The sequence below is a fragment of the Rhinoraja longicauda genome, chromosome 44 (genome assembly GCF_053455715.1).
Source record: "Rhinoraja longicauda isolate Sanriku21f chromosome 44, sRhiLon1.1, whole genome shotgun sequence".
Lineage (NCBI taxonomy): Eukaryota > Metazoa > Chordata > Chondrichthyes > Rajiformes > Arhynchobatidae > Rhinoraja > Rhinoraja longicauda.
The window spans coordinates 8,366,949-8,391,372 of NC_135996.1; the positions used below are offsets into that span (position 1 = coordinate 8,366,949).

The following is a 24,424-nucleotide window of genomic DNA, read 5'->3' on the forward strand; positions in this document are numbered from 1 at the left end:
GGTTATGGGAAGAAGGCAGGAGAATGGTGTTGTGATGGAAAGATAGATTGGCCATGATTGAAGTCCAATTTTATCCCAATGAGTAATAATCTCTTATTCCCAGAGAGTGGGAATAAAGGGGGCTTCTTCTGGTTGTCTGTCAGGATCATTTAAACCCAATGAGTGGAGAATGAGGCGACTGTGACTGACAAAGGAAGTCAAAGCAGCATAAAAGCTAAAGAGAAGTATTACATGGCAAAGATTAGTGAGGAGACTTAGGACTGGGATGCTTTTAAAAACCAGTTCGATGCTGCGATGCGTAGTACAGGTTCACCATCGATTTTAGTTTAGTTTAGATACCGCGCGGAAACAGGCCCTTCGGCCCACCGAGTCCGCATCGACCAGTGATCCCCGCACAATAACACTATCCTAAACACACTAGGGTCAATTTCCACTTATACCAAGCAAATTAACCTACAAACATGTACGTCTTTGGAGTGTGAGAGGAAACCGAAAGTCTTCACGGTATTCACGTTGAGAATATCCAAACTCCTTACAGATAGCACCCATAAGCGGGATCGAATCAAGGTCTCTGGCGCTGCAAGTGCTCTAAGGAAGCAACTCTACCGCTGTGCAACTGTTGGTCCGGAACCTCCTGTAATTCAGACAAAATTACGAGAACGCACTTCAATTTCCACCCTCCCCCCCAAAATCCCCCCGAAAATGTGGCGCCTAGGCCGGGTGAGGCGGCCGATCTAGACCACATCAGGACTATCGCGACCGATCGGCAGGTCGACTTTGTGGGCCGGTTTCTTGGCTCCTCGGCGGCCTAGGCTGAACGTTCCGGTACTGTTGGACTCGGAGGCCGTGACCTCTGTTGGTCCGACAAAATAAATAATCTGGAAAGTTTGTAGGTAGGGACTGCAGATGCTGGTTCTCCCCCGAGATCTTCGGTTTCCTCCCTCACTCCAAAGACGCACTGGATTAATTGGCTCGGTACGAGTGTAAAATTGTCCATAGAGTGTGTACATCAGTGTTAATGTATGGGGATCACTGGTCGGTGTGGACTCGGTGGCTCGAAGAGCCTGTTTCCATGCTGTATCTCTAAAAACTAAAAAAAAGAATGTTATGCAATAAAAGTAACGATGACAAAGAAAGTAGGCCATCGTTAGTGGCGGGCTAAGTGAGTTAGTCCAGAATTTTGTGTCTATCTACGGTTTAAACCAGCATCTGTAGCTTGTTCCTACACAGCGAATCAACTACATCGGGTGCTGGAGTTTTACTGCAATCACTTTCTCTTCCAGATCGGGTAACTGACGGGATATCTTGGTTCGGACAATGATCGGGAGATCATGCTTCCTCCTCTCCCTTCTCCATGGTACCATCAGTAGCGGGCGAGGGGGCTTTTACTGGTTGGCTGCCAATGGCTAGAGGAGTTCCACAGGGGTTGTTGCTGGGGCCGCTACGATCGTTTCACTGAACACCTTCGCTCAGTCCGCCTGGACCTACCTGATCTCCCAGTTGCCAAACACTTTTATTCCCCGTTCCCATTCCCACACTGAACTTTCTGGTCTAGTTTTCCTCCACTGTCAGTGAGGCCGAATGCAAATTGGCGCAACAGCATTTCATATTTCGCTTGGGCAGCTTAAAACCCAGCGGTATCAATATTGATTTCTTTAACACCAATAACCCCTGCATTCCCTCTCCCCCACCCATCCAAGTCGCACCAGCTTCTCGTTCTCATCCAACAAACGGCTAACAATGGCCTGTTTCCTTTATCGTCGTTTTTTTGTGTGTATCTTTCATTCATTTGTTCTATATCTCTCTACATTACCGCCTCTCTAGTTTCCCTTTCTCGTAACATTGAGTCTGAAGAAGGGTCTCAACCTGAAATGTCACCCATTCCTTCTCTACAGAAATGCTGCCTGTCCCGCTGAGCTACTCCAGAATTTTGTGTCTATCATCAGTTTCAACCAGTATCCTACACACCACTACTCTTCACGTTGGCTCCTTCCTCGAGGGTATCCGCAGGGCGTCTATCCCACCACCAGTGGGGCCCAGAGTGGACTCTGGTGCACCAGACTCAGGGAGTCTCTCTGGAGCCAGGTCTTGAGGGAGAGAAGGGCTGGTGTCCCCTACCCCCTCTCTGCTGACTGTCCCTGACTCCACCGGCATGCTCTACGCCTTGTCCTGGGTGGGTTTCTCCTGGGCTTCCTCGGGAGCATTGCATGGGACTCCATTCCCAACAGGAATCTCCTACTGCTCCATTGCGCCCGAGTGGTCCTCATCAACGCCCACCCCAGAATCCCCTCCAGAGCATAGGACCGGGGGCCGGAACCAGAGTTTGGGAGTCTTAGAAACATAAAAACATAGAAAATAGGTGCATGAGTAGGCCATTCGGCCTTTCGAGCCTGCACCGCCATTCAATATGATCATGGCTGATCATCCAGCTCAGTAACCTGTACCTGCCTTCTCTCCATACCCCCTGATCCCTTTAGCAAAAAGGGCCACATCTAACTCCCTCTTAAATATAGCCAATGAACTGGCCTCAACTACCTTCACACAGACTCACCACTCTTTGTGTGAAGAAATGTTTTCTCATCTCGGTCCTAAAAGACTTCCCCCTTATCCTTAAGCTGTGACCCCTGGTTCTGGACTCCCCCAACATCGGGAACAATCTTCCCGCATCTAGCCTCTCCAACCCCTTAAGAATTTTATATGTTTCTATAAGATCCCCCCTCAGTCTTCTAAATTCCAGCGAGTACAAGCCTAGTCTATCCAGTCTTTCTTCATACGAAAGTCCCGCCATCCCAGGGATCAATCTGGTGAACCTTCTCTGTACTCCCTCTAAGGCAAGATCAGCCATGATCATATTGAATGGCGGTGCAGGCTCGAAGGGCCGAATGGCCTACTCCTGCACCTATTTTCTATGTTTCTAAGAACGTCTTTCCTCAGATTAGGAGACCAAAATTGCACACAATACTCCAGGTGCGGTCTCACCAAGGCCCTGTACAACTGCAGTAGAACCTCCCTGCTCCTAAACTCAAATCCTCTTGCTATGAATGCCAACATACCATTCGCTTTCTTCACTGCCTGCTGCACCTGCACGCTTGCTTTCAATGACTGGTGCACAATGACACCCAGGTCACGTTCCATCTCCCCTTCTCCTAATCGGTCACCATTCAGGTAATACTCTGCTTTTCTGTTCTTGCCGCCAAAGTGGATAACCTCACATTTATCCACATTATATTGCATCTGCCATGCATTTGCCCACTCGCCTAATCTATCTAAGTCACTCTGCAGCCTCCTAGCATCCTCCTCGCAGCTAACACTGCCACCCAGCTTCGTGTCATCCGCAAACTTAGAGATGTTGCATTCAATTACCTTGTCCAAATAATTAATATACACTATAAATAACTGGGGTCCCAGCACTGAGCCTTGCGGAACCCCACTAGTCACTGCCTGCCATTCCGAAAAGGACCCGTTTATTCCTACTCTTTGCTTACTGTCCGCCAACCAATTTTCTATCCACCTCAACACTGAACCCTCAATACCGTGTGCTTTAAGTTTGTACACCAATCTCCAATGTGGGACCTTGTCGAAGGCCTTCTGAAAGTCCAGATATAACACATCGACTGGTTCTCCCTTATCCACTCTACTAGTTACATCCTCGAAAAATTCTATAAGATTCGTCAGACATGATTTGCCTTTTGTACATCCATGCTGACTTTGTCCAATGATTTCACCACTTTCCAAATGTGATGCTATCCCATCTTTAATAACTGACTCTAGCATTTTCCCCACTACCGATGTTAGGCTAACTGGTCTATAATTCCCCGTTTTCTCTCTCCCTCCCTTTTTAAAAAGTGGGGTTACATTAGCTACCCTCCAGTCCTCAGGAACTACTCCAGAATCTAAAGAGTTTTGAAAAATTATCACTAATGCATCCACTATTTCTGAGGCTACTTCCTTAAGCACTCTGGGATGCAGCCTATCTGGCCCTGGGGATTTATCTGCCTTTAATCCATTTAATTTACCTAACACCACTTCCCGACTAACCTGGATTTCCCTCAGTTCCTCCATCTCTTTAGACCCCCGGTCCCCCGCTATTTCCGGCAGATTATTTATGTCTTCCTTAGTGAAGACAGAACCAAAGTAGTTGTTCAATTGGTCTACCATCTCCTTGTTCCCTATGATCAATTCACCTGTTTCCGACTGCAAGGGACCTACATTTGTCTTAACTAATCTTTTTCTCTTCACATATCTATAAAAGCTTTTCCAGTCAGTTTTTATGTTCCTTGCCAGTTTTCCCTCATAATCTATTTTCCTTTTCCTAATTAAGCCCTTTGTCCTCCTCTGCTGGACTCTGAATTTCTCCCTCTGGTATGCTGCTTTTTCTGGCTAATCTGTATGCTTCATCTTTTGTTTTAATACTATCCTTGATTTCCTTTGTTAGCCACGGATGCACTACCTTTCCTGGTTTGTTCTTTTGCCAAACTGGGATGAACACTTGTTGTAGTTCATCCATGCGACCTTTAAATGCCTTCCATTGCATGTCCACCGTCAACCCTTCCAGCATCAATTGCCAGTCTATCTTGGACAATTCACGTCTCATACCCTCAAAGTTACCTTTCTTTAAGTTCAGAACACTTGTTTCTGTATTGACTTTGTCACTCTCCATCCTAATGAAGAACTCTACCATATTATGGTCACTCTTGCCCAAGGGGCCTCGCACAACAAGACTGCTAACGAACCCTTCCTCATTACTCAATACCCAGTCTAGAATGGCCTGCTCTCTCGTTGATTCCTCGACATGTTGGTTTAGAAAACCATCTCGCAAACATTCCAAGAAATCCTTTTTCTCAGCACCCCTGCCAGTTTGGTTCACCCAATCTATATGTAGATTGAAGTCACCCATTATAACTGCTGCACCTTTGGTGCATGCATTTCTAATTTCCTGCTTGATGCCATCCCCAACCTCACTACTGCTGTTAGGTGGCCTGAACACAACTCCCACTAGTGTTTTCTGCCCCTTAGTGTTTCACAGCTCTACCCATATCGATTCCACATCCTCCGAGCTAATGTCCTTCCTTTCCATTGCTTTAATCTCCTCTCTAACCAGCAATGCTACCCCACCTCCTTTTCCTTTCTGTTTATCCCGCCTGAATATAGAATATCCCTGGATGTTGAGCTCCCAGCCTTGGTCACCCTGGAGCCATGTCTCCGTAATCCCAACAATATCATAATCATTAATAACTATCTCCACATTTAATTCATCCACCTTATTCCGAATACTCCTTGCATTGAGACACAAAGCCTTCAGGCTTGTTTTTATAACACTCTTACCCCTTGTATAATTATGTTGCAAAGTGGTCCTTTTTGATTTTTGCCCTGGATTTGTCTGCCTGCCACTTTTACTTTTCACCTTGCTACCTATTGTCTCTACCCTCACTTTATACCCCTCTGTCTCTCTGCTCTTGTTCCCACCCCCCTGCCATATTAGTTTAAATCCTCCCCGACAGCAGTAGCAAATACTCCCCCAAGGACATTGGTTCCATTCCAGCTCAGGTGCAGACCGTCCTGTTTGTACTGGTCCCACCTCCCCCAGAACTGGTTCCAATGTCCTAGAAATTTGAATCCCTCCCCCTTGCACCATTTTTCAAGCCACGTATTCATCTGTAACATCCTCCTATTTCTACTCTCCTCCTATTTCTACTCCACCATGGTACTCACGTCCCCCCTGGAAGATTCCCGTTTCTCCCCCTTCCCCTCCACTCCAGAGAGAGTTCTCCTTTACTTTGGAGTGGAGGAGCTCACAGGCTCTGGGGTCACCTGAGCGACCTTCATTTGCGGCTCCCGCCCGATCCCCTCCACCCCTGGCTGGATTATGGGGCTTGCGGACTCCCTATTGGGAAGTGAAGGGATGGGAGGGGCGGTGAGGAGGGAGCGCCGTGCTGTGGGAGGGGCGGTGAGGAGGGAGCGCCGCGCTGTGGGAGGGGCGGTGAGGAGGGAGCGCCGCGCTGTGGGAGGGGCAGTGAGGAGGGAGCGCCGCGCTGTGGGAGGGGCGGTGAGGAGGGAGCGCCGCACTGTGGGAGGGGCGGTGAGGAGGGAGCGCCCCACTGTGGGAGGGGCGGTGAGGAGGGAGCGCCGCACTGTGGGAGGGGCGGTGAGGTGGGAGCGCCGTGCTGTGGGAGGGGCGGTGAGGAGGGAGCGCCGCACTGTGGGGGTGTGGGGGTGGGGGGGGGGGCGTGAGGAGGGAGCGTCGTGCTGTGGGGGGGGGGGGTGAGGATGGAGTGCCGTGCTGTGGGGGTGTGGGGGGGGGGCGTGAGGAGGGAGCGCCGCACTGTGGGGGTGTGGGGGTGTGGGGGGGGGGGGCCGTGAGGAGGGAGCGCCGTGCTGTGGGAGGGGCGGTGAGGAGGGAGCGCCGCACTGTGGGGGTGTGGGGGTGGGGGGGGGGGCGTGAGGAGGGAGCGCCGTGCTGTGGGAGGGGCGGTGAGGAGGGAGTGCCGCACTGTGGGGGTGTGGGGGGGGGGCGGTGAGGAGGGAGCGCCGTGCTGTGGAGGGGGGGGTGAGGATGGAGTGCCGTGCTGTGGGGGTGTGGGGGGGGGCGTGAGGAGGGAGCGCCGCACTGTGGGGGTGTGGGGGTGTGGGGGGGGGGGGCCGTGAGGAGGGAGCGCCATGCTGTGGGGGGGGGGGGGTGAGGAGGGAGCGCCGTGCTGTGGGAGGGGCGGTGAGGAGGGAGCGCCGCACTGTGGGGGTGTGGGGGGGGGGGGGGGGGCGTGAGGAGGGAGCGCCATGCTGTGGGGGGGGGGGGGGGGGGGGGGGGGCGGTGAGGAGGGAGGCTCTACTGCTGTGCCACCATGCCGCTCTCATCCACTCTGCACAGACCTGATCCACAGCGCAGGATAAACGGTGTGGAAAGTGAGTCCAGTGAACTGACAGACTGCTGAAGATTGTTCCTTCTCTCCTCAGCCGTGATGTCGGGGGAATGGAGTTCATTCACTCCACTAGTTGTCACAGCGCAGAATGGTTTGTGTGCACGGATTCCGTGCAACTACAGTTACCCGTCAAATCTGATCAATGAATCACGGTTTGGAATCTGGTTTAACAGTGAGAGGCAGGACTTTACATCTGTGGCCTTGTTCTCCGAGCATCACACCATGGTAGCACCAAAGTTTCGGCATCGGACCCGGCTGTCAGGGGTCCTGAGAGACAACGACTGTTCCCTGGTTATAGACAACGTCACGCAGGAAGATGCAGGTCCTTATTTTTTCAGAGTTGATTTCTTCGACGGCCAAAATCATTACAACTACCACCCTGCAACACAGCTCCATGTTACTGGTAAGTGCTCCGAATAACTTCTTCACAGCTGTTATCAGACAACTGAACCGTCCTCCCATAACCAGAGAGCACTGCTGATCTACTATCTACCTCTTTGGTGACCCTCAGACTAGCCTTAATCGAACTGTACAGCTCCTGCCCCTTCTGTCATGGGGTAGACTGACCCGCCCCCCCCCCTCCGCCACCCCATCTTTGCACATCCCGTATCCTGCATTACATCCTTACATTTCACAAATTTCCACTCGACATTTTTATTTCACAGAAACATAGAAAATAGGTGCAGGAGGAGGCCATTCGACCCTTCAAGCCAGCACCGCCATTCATTGTGACCATGGCTGATCGTCCCCAATCAATAACCCATGCCTGCTTCTCCCCATATCCCTTGTTTCCACTAGCCCCTAGAGCTCTATCTAACTCTATCTTAAATCCATCCAGTGATTTGGCCTCCATTGCCCTCTGTGGCAGAGAATTCCACAAATTCACAACTCTCTGGGTGAAAAAGTTTTTCTCACCTCAGTTTTAAATGGCCTCCCCTTTATTCTAAGACTGTGGCCCCTGGTTCTGCGACTCGCCCAACATTGGGAACATTTTTCCTGCATCTAGCTTGTCCAGTCCTTTTATAATTTTGTATGTTTCTATAAGATCCCCTCTCATCCTTCTAAACTCCAGTGAATACAAGCTTAGTCTTTTCAATCTTTTCTCATATATCAGTCCCGCCATCCCAGGGATCAATCTCGTGAACCTACGCTGCATTGGCTCAATTACAATGATGTCCTTCCTCAAATTAGGAGACCAAAACTGTACACAATACTCCAGATGTGGTCTTAGCAGGGTCCTACACAACCTCTTTACTCCAGTACTGCAGAAGAACCTCTTTACTCCAATACTGAAATCCTCTTGTTATGAAGGCCAACATGCCATTAACTTTCTTCACTGCCTGCTGTACCTGCACGCCAACTTTCAGTGACTGGTGTACAAGGACACCCAGGTCTCGCTGCACCTCCCCCTTACCTAACCTAACTCCATTGAGATAATAATCTGCCTCCTTGTTTTTGCCGCCAAAGTGGATAACCTCACATTTTTCTATATTGTACTGCTTCTGCCACGCATCTGCCCACTCACTCAACCTGTCCAGGTCACCCTGCAACCTCCTAACATCCTCTTCACAATTTACACTGCTACCCAGCTTTGTGTCATTCGCAAACTTGCTCGTGTTGCTTCTAATTCCCACTTCCAAATCATTAATATATATGGTAAACAGTTGTGGCCCCAACACCGAGCCTTGCGGCACTCCACTCGCCACTGCCTGCCATTCTGAAAAGGACTCGTTTACTCCTACTCTGTGCTTTCTGCCTGCCAACCAATTTTATATCCATGTCAACACCCTACCCCCAAAACCATGTGCTTTAATTGTAGTCACCAATCCCCCGTGCGGGACCTTATCAAAGTCTAGATACACTACATCCACTGGCTCCCCTTCATCCATTTTACTTGTCACATCCTCAAAAAATTCCAGAAAATTAGTCAAGCATGATTTCCCTTTCATAAATCCATGCTGACTTGGACATATCCTTTTACTGCTATCCAAATGCACCGTTATTACCTCTTTAATAATTGACTCCAGCATCTTTCCCACCACCGAAGTCAGGCTAACTGGTCTGTAATTCCCCGTTTTCTCTCTCGCTCCTTTCTTGAAAAGTGGGATAACATTAGCTATCCTCCAATCCCCAGGAACTGATCCTGAATCTATTGAACATTGGAAAATGATCACCATTGCATCCACTATTTCTAGAGCCACCTCCCTGAGGACCCTGGGATGCAGACCATCAGGCCCAGGGGATTTATCATCCTTCAGTCCCATTAGTCTATCCAATACTATTTCTCGCCTAATGAAAATTTATTTCAGTTCCTCTACCCCCTAGATCCTCTGTCCTCTAGTACACCTGGGAGATTGTTTATGATTTCCTTAGTGAAGACAGTTCCGAAGTACCTGTTCAACTCTTCTGCCATTTCCTTGTTACCCATAATAATTTCACCCGTGTCTGCCATCAAGGGACCCACATTTGACTTTGCTACTCTTTTTCTCTTAACATATCTAAAGAAGCTTTTACTGTCCTTCTTTATATTCTTGGCCAGCTTCCCCTCGCACTTCATCTTTTCAGCCCGTATTGCCCATTTTGTTACCTTCTGTTGTCTTATGAAAGTTTCCCAATCCTCTGGCTTCCGGCTACTCTTTGCCGTGTTATACATCTTTTCTTTTAGTTTTATTCAATCACTAACTTCCCTTGTCAGCCACGGTTGCCTCCTACTCCCCTTAGAATCTTTCTTCCTTTTTGGAATGAAATTATCCTGCGTCTTCCGGATAATGCCCAGAAATTCCTGTCCCTTTGAGAGTGGGGAAGATTCCAACAAGGGGACATAGCTTCAGAATTGAGGGACAAAAGTTTAGGGGTAACATGAGGGGTAACTTCTTTACTCAGAGGGTGGTGGCTGTATGGAATGGGCTTCCGGTGGAAGTGGTGGAGGCAGACTCGATTTTATTATTTAAGAGTAAATTGGATAGGTATATGGATAAGAGGGGATTAGAGGGTTATGGTCTGAGAGCAGGTAGATGAGACTAGGTCAGAGAGAGTGGTCGGCGTGGACTGGTAGGGCCGAACGGGCCTGTTTCCGTCTGTAGTTGTTATATGGTTATATGGTTATATGGTTGTTGTTCCACCATCAATCCTGCTAGGATCCCTTTCCAGTCGACCTTGGCCAGCTCCTCTCTCATGCCTTCATTGTCCCCTTTGCTCAACTGCAACACTGACACTCCGATTTATCCTTCTCAAATTGCAGATTAAAACTAATCATATTATGATCACTACCTCCAAGCGGTTCCTTTACCTTGAGTTCTCTTATCAAATCTGGTTCATTGCACAACACTAAATCCAGAATTGCCTTTTCTCTGGTAGGCTCCATTACAAGCTGCTCTAAGAATCCATCTTGGAGGCACTCTACAAACTCTCTTTCTTGGGGTCCATTCTGGGGTCCAGACTGATTTTCCCAGTCTACCTGCATATTGAAATCCCCCATCACCACAGTGGCATTACCTTTGTTACATGCCAGTTTTAACTCCTGCTGCATCTTACACCCTACATCCGGGCTACTATTTGGAGGTCTGTAGATAACACCAATTAGTGTCTTCTTGCCTTTACAGTTCCTCAACTCAATCCAGAGTGACTGTACCTCATCAGTCCCTATATCTTTCCCCGCAAGGGACTGAATTTCGTCCCTCACCAGCAGAGCTACCCCACTGCCTCTGCCCAATGTTTGTACAATATTATATGTGTGCTGCACAATAACTGGCCACTTTATTTTCATTAGTATTATAATGCACATGAAACTTTCAATGCCTTGTCATTGTGTCTTTTGGCTATTGACAGACCCATTTCCCTCCGGGATAAATAAAGTTCTATCGTATCATATCTTTGCTGCCTTTACCTTGCACTAAACGTTATTCCCTTGTTACGTATCTATGCTGTAAATGGCTCGATTGTAATCATGTATTGTTTATCTGCTGATCGACACAAAAAGCTGCACTAACTCAACGGGACAGGCAGCATCTCTGGAGAGAAGGAATGGGTGACGTTTCGGGTCGAGACCTCTCTTTGCCTGGTTAGCGATAAGGGACAGGAGAGATATAGACGATGATGTGGAGAGATAAAGAACAATGAATAAAAGATATGCAAAGAATTACTGATGATAAAGGAAACAGGCTGTTGGGTGAAAACAAGAAGCTGGTGCGACTTGGGTGGGGGAGGGATAGAGAGACAGGAAATGCCGGGGCTACCTGAAGTGAGAGAAATCAAAATCAAAAATTCAAGAAATTCAAGAAATCAATATTCATACCACTGGGCTGTAAGCTGCCCAAGCGAAATATGAGATGCTTTTCCCCCAATTTGCGTTTAGCCTCACTCTAACAATGGAGGAGACCTCGGACATATCATGCAACAAAAGCTTTTCACTGTACCTCGGCACACGTGACAATGAACTCAACTGAAACAACAGATGTTCAGTAGTTAGTGGGGAGAAACATGGACTGTACACATTCCCTATTCACACACACACACCACAGCATCAGGATCGTTGTGACCCCTCCAGTTTTTGCACTGATATTATCACCTTAGTACATGTGACAATGAACCAAACTAAACAATAACTGTCTTATCCTAACAGTCCAAAGTGGAGAACTCTGTCCCCCATCTACCTGATCAAAGGCCATCATAACAGGACATTCTGTCCTGGGCTTCCTCCACTGTGAGACCCAGCGCAAATTGGCAGAACAGCACCTCATATTTCGCTTGGGCAGCTTACACTCCAGCAGTGTGAATATTGACATCTCCAACTTCAAGTAGCCCTTGTTTTCCCTCTCTCTCCATCCCCTCCCCTTTTCCAGTTCTCCAACCAGTCTGCTAACCTTGTTTACATTTTATCTCTCTTTTCTTTGTTGTTACCATGTCCGAGCTAACAATTATCTATTCTACATTTTCCTTGATCTTCATCCCCTTTGGCTAGTTTTCACACCATACACTTCTTTATCTCCGTATCTCCCTCTCCCCTGACTCAGTCTGAAGAAGGGTCTCGATCTGAAACGTCATTCATTCCATCTATCCGGAGATGCTGCCTGACCCGCTGATTATTGTGGCATTTAGCGTCTATCTTTGGTTTAAATAAGCATCTGCAGTTCCTTCCTACACATAACATTACTGACCCCTGGCCTTTTCAAGCTCCCCTTCCCATTGTATCTCCTTGTGGGTGTGAGATTTCTATATGAACCGATGCACGCGGTGATAGTCAGTTTTTTCAGTTAGTATATTGTCACATGTTTAGTTTATTGTCATTTGTGAAACACTTTTGTTGCATGCTGGCCAGTCAACGAAAATACAATACATGATTACAATTGAGCCGTTTACAGTGTATGGCTGAGGGTCACCAATGAGGTAGATAGTAGTTCAGGACCGCTCTCTGATTGTAGTAGGATGGTTCGTTTGCCTGATAACAGTTGGGAAGAAGCTGTCCCTGAATCTGGAGGTGTGCGTTTTCACACTTCTCTCCCTTTTGACTGATGGGAGAGGAGAGAATGGGAAGTGACCGGAGTAGGGAGTGAGGTTCGTCCTTGGTAATCTGGAGGTGTGCATTTTCACACTTCTATTCCTTGTAAAAACATCCTTTCTCATGTGGGACTTGGATTTTGATGTGAACCGATGCATCCAGTGATATCTAACTAAATGTATCTGTTTCTCTGTGTTAGATTTCACAGATAAACCCATGATATTCCCTGCTGAAATGGTGGCAGGTCAGCCTGTGAACGTGACCTGCTCCTTCAACACCACGTGTGATGGAACAGCACCCACCTTAACCTGGGACACCTCCGCTGATGAACCACCGTCAGCCTCACACAGCGTAACTCAGCGGGGTGACACGCTGACATATACCTCTGTTCTGTCCCTGACCCCAGCGCTCAAACATCACGGGCAAAACCTCACCTGCAGAGTCAGATACCCAACTGTCTCATCCGAGCAGAAACTCACACTGACTGTGCAATGTAAGTACGGAGATCATTTATTGTGCAGGAACAGCAAAAATCCATTAGCAGTGCTGGTATATAAGCTAGAGGGATAGGAGCAGAATTAGGCGCTTCGGCCCATCAAGTCTACTCCGCCATTCAATCATGGCTGATCTATCTCTCCCTCCTAACCCCATTCTCCTGCCTTCTCCCCATAACTCCTGACAGCCATACTAATCAAATTAATACAAAAAGCCAGAGTAACTCAGCGGGACAGCCAGCATCTCTGGAGAGAAAGAATGGGTGACGTTCCGGGTCGAGACCCTTCTTCAGACGGAAAGCCATCAAAGATGATGATGTAGAGAGATATAGGACCTACCTGATCTCCTGGTTGCTGAGCACTTTAGTTATCCCTCCCATTCCCACACTGACCTTTCTGTCCTCGGCCTCCTGCATTGTTAGCCTAAAGGCAAATTGGAGGAACAGCATCTCATATTTCATTTGGGCAGCTTACAATTCAGTGGTATGAATATTGATTTAAGTAACCTCTACAATACCTCTCTCTTCATCCCCCCACCCCCCCCAAGTTGCACCAGCTTCTCATTCTTACCCAACAGACAGCTAACAATTCCTTTATCATCGTTACGTTTTTGCATATCTTTCATTCATTGTTCTATATCTCTCTGTTTTACCGTCTATATCTCTCGTTTCCCTTTCCCTTTCAGTCTAAAGAAGGGTCTCAACCCGAAACGTCACCCATTCCTTCTCTCCAGAGATGCTGCCTGTCCTGCTGAGTTACTCCATCTTTTTGTGTCTATCTGTGGTTTAAACCAGCATCTGCAGTTCCTTTCTACACTAATCAAATTAATGTTACCCTGACAAGCTCATCTGTCGTTCTCTGATGTGGCAGAGTGATGAAACAGCTTTTGATAAGAGGTACAAAAATACAAAGTGTTGGAGGAACTCATCAAGTCATAGAGTCTTATAGCGTGTAAACAGGCCCTTTCGGTCTAACTTGCCCACACCAACCAACATGTCCCATCCACACTAGTCCCACCTGCCTGCGTTTGACCCATCCCCAAAACGTCACTCATTCCTTCTCTGCAGAGATGCTGTATGTCCCGTTGAGTTACCAGCATTTTGCATCTACCATATCGTTCTATACCTATCCTATCCATACCTGTCTAACTCTTAAATGTTGCGATATTACCTGCTTCAACCACCTCCTCCGGTAGCTCTTTCCATACACCTATCATCTGAAAAAGTTATCCCTTAGATTCCTATTAAATCGTCACCCCCCCCCCCCCCTCACCCTTCGCCACCTCCAAAGGGATCCCACTACTGGCTACATCTTCCCATCTCCACCCCTTTATGCTTTCTGCAGAGACCGTTCCCTCCTCAACTTCCTGGTCACTCGTCCCCTTCCACCCTAACCATCCCCATCCCAGGTACTTTCAACTGTAACTGCAGGAGATGCAACACCTGTCCTATTACCTCCCCCCTCAACTCCATCCAAGGACCCAGACAGTATTTTCAGTTTCACTTACACCTCCTCCAACCTCATCTACTGTTTCCACTGTTCCAGGTGTCAACCCCTGTACATCGGCGAGACCAAGCGCAGGCCCGGCAATCGTTTGGCTGAAAACCTCTGCTCGGTCCGCCTGGACCTACCTGATCTCCCGGTCGCTCAGCACTTTAACTCCCACTCCCATTCCCATCTGACCTTTGTGTCCTGGGCCTCCTGCATTGTCAGAGAGAGGTCCAATGCAAATTGGAGAACAGCACCTCATATTTTGCTTGGGTAGCTTACACTCCGGCGTTATAAACATTGACTTCTCTAACTTTAAATAGCCCTTGCTTTCCCTCTCTCTCCATCCCCTCCCCATCCCAGTTCCCCCACCAGTCTTACAGTCTCCGACGATATTCTTTCTACGTTCAATCCACTCCCCTGACATCAGTATGAAGAAGAGTCTCGACCCGAAACTTTACCCATTCCATTTCTCCAGGGATGCTGCCTGACCCACTGAGTAACTCCAGCATTTTATGTCTATCATGAATGTTGACATCTTGTCTTAATGGGAACAAGGTATAGAAATGCTTGCAGACTTCACACGTGGAATCCTGCTGTGCACTGTGGGTGCTCACATTTAAATCTTCACTTGTCTTTAGATGTGCCGCAGAATCTCTCCATCACTTCCCCCGACAACGTGAACAATTCCAGGGTCAGTGTAAAGGAAGGAATCTCTGCGGCGCTCCTCTGCTCCGTCCACAGTTTCCCAGCGTCCAACCTGACGTGGCGACACCTCGGTGTCACGCTGAGCACAACACGTTCCAGCAACGAGCTGTGGTTGAAAATCCTTCAGGTGACACCACAGGATGCCGGAGACTATCAGTGTGTGGCGGAGAATGAACAGGGGACAGGGGAGGAGACTGTGACCCTCATCGTAGAATGTGAGTAGACACACGCTCATGTCTCTCTGAACATCAATGAGAAGTCAGTGGAATATGTCATGCATTGCAGGGACATTATTGTATATCTGCCTCTCTCCCACACTCTCTCTCCCCTTGTAAGATGAAGAGGCTTAGAAAATATTAGACACAAAGTGCACACTTAGACACATTTACATGTGTGTGCGTGTGTCATTACATAAGGTAGACACAAAATGCTGGAGTAACTCAGCGGGACAGGAGGCATTTCTCGAGAGAGAAGGAATGGGTGACATTTCGGGTCAAGACCCTTCTTCAGACTGAGTCAGGGGAGAGGGGGTACGTAGATAAAGAAGTGCAAGGTGTGAAAATGAGACAAAAGAGAAAGAGTTCAAGGAAAATGGAGAATAGATCATTGTTAGCTGGGAGAAGGTGATAACAAAGCAATCGACAATAGATAATATGTGCAGAAGTAGGCCATTTGGCCCTTCGAGCCCGCACTGCCTTTCAATGTGATCATGGCTGATCATTCACAATCAGTACCCCGTTCCTGCCTTCTCCCCGTACCCCCTGACTCTGCTATCATTAAGAGCTCTATCTAACTCTCCCTTGAAAGCATCCAGTGTATTGGCCTCCACTGCCTTCAGAGGCAGAGAATTCCACAGATTTACAACTCTGAGTGAAAACGTTTTTCCTCATTTCCGTTCTAAATGGCCTACCCCTTATTCTTAAACTGTGGCCTATGGTTCTGGACTCACCCAACATCGGGAACATGGTTCCTGCCTCTAGCTTGTCCAATCCCTTAATAATCATATATGTTTCAATAAAATCCCCTCTCATCCTTCTCAAGTGCAGTGTATAAAAGCCCAGTCGCTCCAGTCTTTCAACATACGAAAGTCCCGCCATTCAACAGAGATAGAATGTAATCGAGGACAATCAGACTGGTCGGAGAACTGGGAAGAGGGGAGGGAATGGAGAGAGAGGGAAAACAAGGGTTACTTGAAGTTAGAGAAGTCAATATTCAATATCAGGTCAGGTTATTTGGAGTATTGTGTGTGGTTCTGATCACCCCATTACTGGAACGATGTGGAGGCTTTGAAGGCTTTTACTAGAATGCAGCACGGATTAGAGGTCAGTATTCATTTTAAATCAGGGATTGAGAAAGTTCTGTGCAGGAAGCAAATGCATAAGCAGTGTAAATCAAAGATAGACAAAAAAAAGCTGGAGTAACAAGCAGCATCTCTGGAGAGAAGGAATGGGTGACAGACCATTGTTTGCTGTTTTTTGGGTGAAAAGGAGGGTGGGGGAGGGATGGAGGGAGAGGGAATGCCAGGGTTACTTGAAGTTCGAGAAAACAATATTTATACCACTGGGCTGCAAGCTGCCCAAACAAAATAATGCTGAGGCTCTATAAAATGCTGGTCAGGCCACTTTTGGAGGAAAATAACAGTCCCTATACCTCCAAAAATCCCTAAAGTTCTGTTAGTCGAGGATATTCAGGATTCTCAGGGGTATTGAGTAGAAAGAGGGATGTAACTGTGCATGTTGTTGGTGAGACCACACTTGGAGTACTCTTTGCAGTTCTGCTCAGCCAGCTAATGTAAGGATGTCATTAAATTGGAAAGGATGCAGAAGAGATTCACCTGAACGTCACAGTTGTTTGCAGGTTTGAGTTATTCAACCAAGTGGTTGGAAAGGGTGAGATGTTTTTCTTTGAAGTGTGTGAGATTGAGGGGTGACCTTATTGAAGTAACAAGATCATCAGGGGCATGCATACAATGAAAACATAGAAACATAGAAACATAGAAAATAGGTGCAGGAGTAAGCCATTCGGCCCTTCGAGCCTGCACCGCCATTCAATATGATCATGGCTGATCATCCAGCTCAGTAACCTGTACCTGCCTTCTCTCCATACCCCCTGATCCCTTTAGCCACAAGGGCCACATCTAACTCCCTTTTAAATATAGCCAATGAACTGGCCTCAACTACCTTCTGTGGCAGAGAATTCCACAGACTCACCACTCTGTGTGAGGAAATGTTTTCTCATCTCGGTCCTAAAAGACTTCCCCCTTATCCTTAAGCTGTGACCCCTGGTTCTGGACTTCCCCAACATCGGGAACAATCTTCCCGCATCTAGCCTGTCCAGCCCCTTCAGAATTTTATATGTTTCTATAAGATCCCCCCTCAGTCTTCTAAATTCCAGCGAGTACAAGCCTAGTCTATCCAGTCTTTCTTCATATGAAAGTCCCGCCATCCCAGGGATCAATCTGGTGAACCTTCTCTGTACTCCCTCTAAGGCAAGAACGTCTTTCCTCAGATTAGGAGACCAAAACTGTACACAATACTCCAGGTGCGGTCTCACCAAGGCCCTGTACAACTGCAGCAGAACCTCCCTGCTCCTAAACTCAAATCCTCTTGCTATGAATGCTAACATACCATTCGCTTTCTTCACTGCCTGATGCACCTGCACGCTTGCTTTCAATGACTGGTGCACCATAACACCCAGGTCACGTTGCATCTCCCCTTCTCCTAATCGGTCACCATTCAGGTAATACTCTGCTTTCCTGTTCTTGCCACCAAAGTGGATAACCTCACATTTATCCACATTATATTGCATCTGCCATGCATTTGCCCACTCGCCTAATCTATCCAAGTCACTCTGCAGCCTCCTAGCATCCTCCTCGCAGCTAACACTGCCACCCAGCTTCGTGTCATCCGCAAACTTAGAGATGTTGCATTCAATTCCCTCGTCCAAATCATTAATATATATTGAAAAATAACTGGGGTCCCAGCACTGAGCCTTGCGGTACCCCACTAGTCACTGCCTGCCATTCCGAAAAGGACCCGTTTATTCCTACTCTTTGCTTACTGTCCGCCAACCAATTCTCTATCCACCTCAACACTGAACCCCCAATACCATGTGCTTTAAGTTTGTACACCAATCTCCTATGTGGGACCTTGTCGAAGGCCTTCTGAAAGTCCAGATATAACACATCGACTGGTTCTCCCTTATCCACTCTACTAGTTACATCTTCGAAAAATTCTATAAGATTCGTCAGACATGATTTGCCTTTCATAAATCCATGCTGACTTTGTCCGATGATTTCACCACTTTCCAAATGTGATGCTATCACATCTTTAATAACTGACTCAAGCATTTTCCCCACTACCGATGTCAGGCTAACTGGTCTATAATTCCCCGTTTTCTCTCTCCCTCCCTTTTTAAAAAGTGGGGTTACATTAGCTACCCTCCAATCCTCAGGAACTACTTCAGAATCTAAAGAGTTTTGAAAAATTATCCCTAATGCATCCACTATTTCTGGGGCTACTTCCTTAAGCACTCTGGGATGCTGCCTATCTGGCCCTGGGGATTTATCTGCCTTTAATCCATTTAATTTACCGAACACCACTTCCCGACTAACCTGGATTTCCCTCAGTTCCTCCATCTCATTAGACCCCCGGTCCCCTGCTATTTCCGGCAGATTATTTATGTCTTCCTTAGTGAAGACAGAACCAAAGTAGTTGTTCAATTGGTCTGCCATCTCCTTGTTCCCTATGATGAATTCACCTGTTTCCGACTGCAAGGGACCTACACTTGTCTTAACTAGCCTTTTTCTCTTCACATGTCTATAAAAGTTTTTGCAGACAGTTTTTATGTTCCCTGCCAGTTTTCTCTCATAATCTATTTTCCCTTTCCTAATAAAGCCCTTTGTCCTCCTCTGCTGGACTCTAAATTTCTCCCAGTCCTCTGGTATGCTACTTTTTTCTGGCCAATCTGTATGCTTCATCTTTTGTTTTAATACTATCCTTGATTTCCCTTGTTAGCCACGGATGCACTACCTTTCCTGGTTTGTTCTTTTGCCAAACTGGGATGAACAATTGTTGTAGTTCATCCATGCGATCTTTAAATGCCTTCCATTGCATGTCCACCGTCAACCCTTTAAGTATCAATTGCCAGTCTATCTTGGACAATTCACGTCTCATACCCTCAAAGTTACCTTTCTTTAAGTTAACACTTGTTTCTGAATTGACTCTGTCACTCTCCATCCTCATATCATATCATATATATACAGCCGGAAACAGGCCTTTTCGGCCCACCAAGTCCATGCCGCCCAACGATCCCCGTAGATTAACACTATCCTACACCCACTAGGGACAATTTTTTTTTTTTTTTACATTTACCCAGCCAATTAACCTACATACCTGTACGTCTTTGGAGTGTGGGAGGAAACCGAAGATCTCGGAGAAAACCCACGCAGGTCACGGGGAGAACGTACAAACTCCTTACAGTGCAGCACCCGTAGTACTCCACCATATTATGGTCACTCTTGCCCAAGGGGCCTCGCACAACAAGACTTCTAACTAACCCTTCCTCATTACTCAATACTCAATCTAGAATAGCCTGCTCTCTCGTTGGTTCCTCGACATGTTGGTTTAGAAAACCATCTCGCAAACATTCCAAGAAATCCTCTTCCTCAGCACCCCTGCCAATTTGGTTCACCCAATCTATATGTAGATTGCACACATTTCTAATTTCCTGCTTGATGCCATCCCCAACCTCAATACTGCTGTTAGGTGGCCTGTACAGAACTCCCACTAGTGTTTTCTGCCCCTTAGTGTTTCGCAGATCTACCCATATCGATTCCACATCCTCCGAGCTAATGTCCTTCCTTTCCATTGCGTTAATCTCCTCGCTAACCAGCAACGCTACCCCACTTCCTTTTCCTTTCTGTCTATCCCGCCTGAATATAGAATATCCCTGGATGTTGAGCTCCCAGCCCTGGTCACCCTGGAGCCATGTCTCCGTAATCCCAACTATATCATAATCATTAATAACTATCTCCACATTTAATGAATCCACCTTATTACGAATACTCCTTGCATTGAGACACAAAGCCTTCAGGCACATGGTCTTTTTCCCAAATAAGAGTTTTTTAGAATTAGGGGCCAAAGACCTGGTCATCCATCGTGCCTCTATTGAAGAAGGGCCGCAGGGAAAAGGCTGGGAAGTTCAGGCTAGTGAGATCAACATCTGTGGTCGGAAGGTTACTGGAGACTATTCTGAGGGATAGGATATACATGCGTTTAGATGGACAAGGGCTGATTTGGGAAGGTCAACATGGTTTTGTATGTGGGAGGTTGTGTCTCAGGAATCTGACTGAATTCTTTGAAGACAATAAAGATCAATGAGGGCAGAGCTGTAGACGTATATATGGATTTCAAATTCAAATTCAAATTGCTTTTATTATCATTGAAAAATAGATTTGAATGAAATTGTCGTTACCATGCAGTCATAAACAATAAAGAGCACAAGACACACAATTACATAAGTTTAACACTGACAATCATCACAGTGATTCCTCCAGGCACACCCTCACTGTGAAGGAAGGCAAAGAAAAGTCTTATCTCCTCCTCTGTTCTCCCGCGGTCAGGCAGTCAAACTGCTGCTTCGAGGCGATCGAGGCTCCCGACTTTTGAAGCCCCCGACGGGCGAATGAAGGTCCCAGGGCCGAGCCGAGCAGGCCGATGAAGGCCCTGAGCCCCCACCGGGCGATGGAAGGTGCCGCGGCCGAGCCACGCACGGCGATGAAGGTCCTGCGAACGAGTCGATCGAGACTTACGATTCGGGGCGGTCGAAGCTCCCGAAAGCGTGTTGCCAGCCAGGGACCTGCGAACTCCCGATGTTGCGGTCCATAGAGCCCGCGGCGAAGGTGGAGATGGCAAGTCCAGGCCCTGCGACCAGAGCCTTCAAGGTTGATCCTAGCTGGAGGCCGCCAACTCCACGTTGTTCGGCCGTAGCGCGAACGGAGATACCACATGGAAAAAGGTCGCATCTCCGTTGAGGAAGAGATTTTTTTTTAAAGGTTTCCCCCACCCCGCACCCCCCACCCCCCCCCTCATATACACAACTAAAAATAGGTCATTACATACATCTAAACGCTAACAATAGAAGAAAAAAAGACATTCATACTTCCGGGTATATATGGATCTCAGCAAAGCATTCAATGGTTCCGCATGGTAGGCTGCTCTGGAAGGTTAGCTTGCATGGGATCTAAGGAGATCATTATCATAAGATCATAAGTGATAGGAGCAGAATTAGGTCATTCGGCCTATCAAGTCCACTCCGCCATTCAATCTTGGCTGATCTATCTCTCCCTCCTAACTCCATTCTCCTGCCTTCTCCCAATAACCTTTGACTCCCGTACTAATCATGAATTTATCTATCTCTGCTTTAAATAAATCCACTGGCGGCCTCCACAGCCTCCTGTGGCAGATACAGCAGAATGGATAGAAAACAGGCACAAAAAGCTGGAATAACTCAGCGGGGCAGGCAGCATCTCTGGAGAGAAGGAATGGGTGACATTTCGGGTTGAAAAAATTGGCAGAAGGAAGCAGAGGGTGATGGTGGAAGGTTATTTTTCAGACTGGTGGCCTGTGACCAGCGGTGTGGTGTGCCTCAGGGTTCGACGCTGGGCTCATTGCAGTTTGTCATCTATATCAATGATTTGGTTGAGAGCAAGCTTGCAGATGACACAAAAGTGGGTGGCATTGCAGATAGTGAAGATGGTTGGCATAATTTGCATCAGTATCTTGATCGGTTGGGCAGGTGGGCTGAGGAATGGTTGATGGAATTTAATCCCAAGAGTATTGGAAAAGATACAGTCCATGGGAGAGGTTGGGCAGGCACAGACTTTATTCCTTGGAGTACAGGAGGCTGAGGGGTGGGTGATCATATAAAGGTGAGTTAAGATAGGGTAATCGAGAACTAGAAGGTAGAGGGGAATAATTTAATAGGAACCTGAGGGGCAACTTTTTCAAAGAAAGGGTGGTTGGTATCTGGGAACGAACTGCCAGAGGATGTGGTTGAAGTTGGTACAATAACAACATTTGGACAGATACATGGATAGGAAAGGTTCAGAGGGAAATGGGCCAAATGGGACTTGCTGAGATGGGACATCTTGGTTGGCATGGACGAGTCGGGCCGAAGGGTCTGTTTCCGTGCTGTGCCACTCCGATTCAATGAAGGGTTAGGATGTAATGGATGTGGGCAGAGTGTGGCGAAGAGCAGAACTGGTGGCCATCAGCAGTAAACAGCCATTGGGACCTCAGAGGGACATGGCTTTGCTCAGAGAGAGGTGAGTGGTGGACTCACTGCTCTCGGGTTGAGGCCACAGTAGAAGTAGATTTAGAGGGAGTTTGGACATTCTGATAGACGAGGAGAATAGGGACAGCAGGACAAGATGGGCCGAATGTAATCCAATGGAGAGCCGCATGCTGGAGAATCTCTTTCACTGCTTGGTCTGGGGGGGAGTTGGGGTTAAGTTGTGGTGTCTGTTTCACAGAGCTGTTTCTCAGATCTCCTTTCTCCACCCCTCAGTACGTGGCTGGGACAGGTCTTGGAAATGCATCGTGGCCCTGATCGTTCTTGCCGTAGTCCTTGGTGTCGTCACAGTAATCTTCTGGGCAGCGCGTTGTCGCAGCAAATGAGGTGCGAGATGATCTGGAAACTGTCCGAATGTCTTCACTGCCATTTACTCACGAGGGAGAGGGGAAATACACACTGCGTCAGCGTGAAATCAGGGCCCTCTCCAACAGAAAACCCCCCCGATTGCTACCACTGTGTTTGGAAGAGGGGCAGGGCAGATTGCCCAAGTATCCTGGAGCTGATATTTATACCTCATCCGCATCAGCCTAAACAACATCATCTGGGAACAATCTCAGCGCTGCCCACAATCCCATTCACTCTCATTGTTCATACTCCCCATGGACACAAACCCATCCCCATTCACTCCCCCCACACTCCCCATGGACACAAACCCATCCCCATTCCCTGCCTCCACACTCCCCATGGACACAAACCCCTCCCCATTCCCTTTCTCCCCCCACACTCCCCATGGACACAAACCCCTCCCCATTCCCTCCCACCACACTCCCCATGCATCCAAACTCCTTGCCACACTCTACCCACTGCCCCACTGCCTATGGACCTAATCTCTTCCCTCCTCTCTCCCCATGGATCCAAACTCCTCCCCACACGTGACAACAAACTAAAAAGTAACTAAGCTCTCCACTATCCCAGTGCCGGGCACCAACCCCTTCCCCTCACCCCCACTCCTGCCCACTGAACCCTCGCCACCCAAATCACCGACCCACCCCCTATCGCCATCTCAGCCCCAAGATACTGACCCGTCCCTGCCGCAGGATACTATACTGACCCCTCATCACAGGAGAGAGAGAGAGAGAGAGGGGGAGAGGAGGGGAGAGCGAGAGAGAGAGGCCTACCCTACCCCTGACCGGTCCCAAGTGCGGAGGGGGGGGGGGGGGGGGAGGGGGAGAATGAGGGGTAGAAACTGAAATAAACACTTCAATGATCAGGGACTGTCATTAAAAATGATCAATATATATGACAGGCAATGGTGTTATTTTTTCCGCTTAATCTGCATCTTTGAGCAAGGGGGCGATTGGGTGAATGTGAGGGGCTGGGGGTCCCGGAGCGGGGCCGGCGATGGGATCATCCGCCCGGGACTGACAGCTGGAAGATGCGGTGGTGAATGTGAGGAGCCGGAGCCCGGAGCGGAGAGACTGCGGCCGCCCTCTGGGATGCGCTCAGGGCGCGGGTTTATTAATGAGCCGCAGCGCTGAGGTGAGCGGATATTTCACCGCGCTCTTCACCTGCTCCCTGAACCTGGACTGGGTCACCGCGTAAATAAATGTGTTGGTGCAGCAGCTGAGATTACTCAGCAAATACCCGACGAACTCAAAGATCCATTGAGAATCATTCCCATCATTTCCAATCCCTGTGATCTGATAATAGACGAAGTTTACAACGTTGGTCAGCCACAGGAGGATGAAGCTGCCGGAGATGGTGAAGAGTAAAACCACAGACCTCCTCCTGCTCTCCATCTCCGGGTCACTGCGCTTCTCCCCCTTGCTCTCACCCCTCAGCCCCTGACGGACCCGACTGGCCACTAAAATGTGCCGGACTGTCAGAGCGTTGAGCAGCAGGATCACAGCGAAAGGGAGGAGCGGAGTTAAAACCGTGTCGATCCAGTCAAATGCCACCCACCCGGGGTCAGTGAAATAACTGTCCACAATTTCACAGCCCCACGGGACATTGTCGATGGTTGT

At 48.1% G+C, this 24,424-nt stretch overlaps 1 protein-coding gene across 1 annotated transcript; it reads left to right on the forward strand.

Annotated features, from left to right (window-relative positions):
• Window positions 1–1,317: 1,317 nt before the first annotated feature.
• LOC144612413 (sialic acid-binding Ig-like lectin 13) lies at window positions 1,318–22,871 on the forward strand. The gene is made up of 5 exons (XM_078432032.1): window positions 1,318–1,357; window positions 6,952–7,320; window positions 12,614–12,907; window positions 15,038–15,319; window positions 22,674–22,871. Exons 1-5 carry the CDS (start codon window positions 1,318–1,320, stop codon window positions 22,781–22,783), a joined length of 1,095 nt encoding a protein of 364 aa, XP_078288158.1. The 3' UTR covers window positions 22,784–22,871.
• Window positions 22,872–24,424: the final 1,553 nt, after the last annotated feature.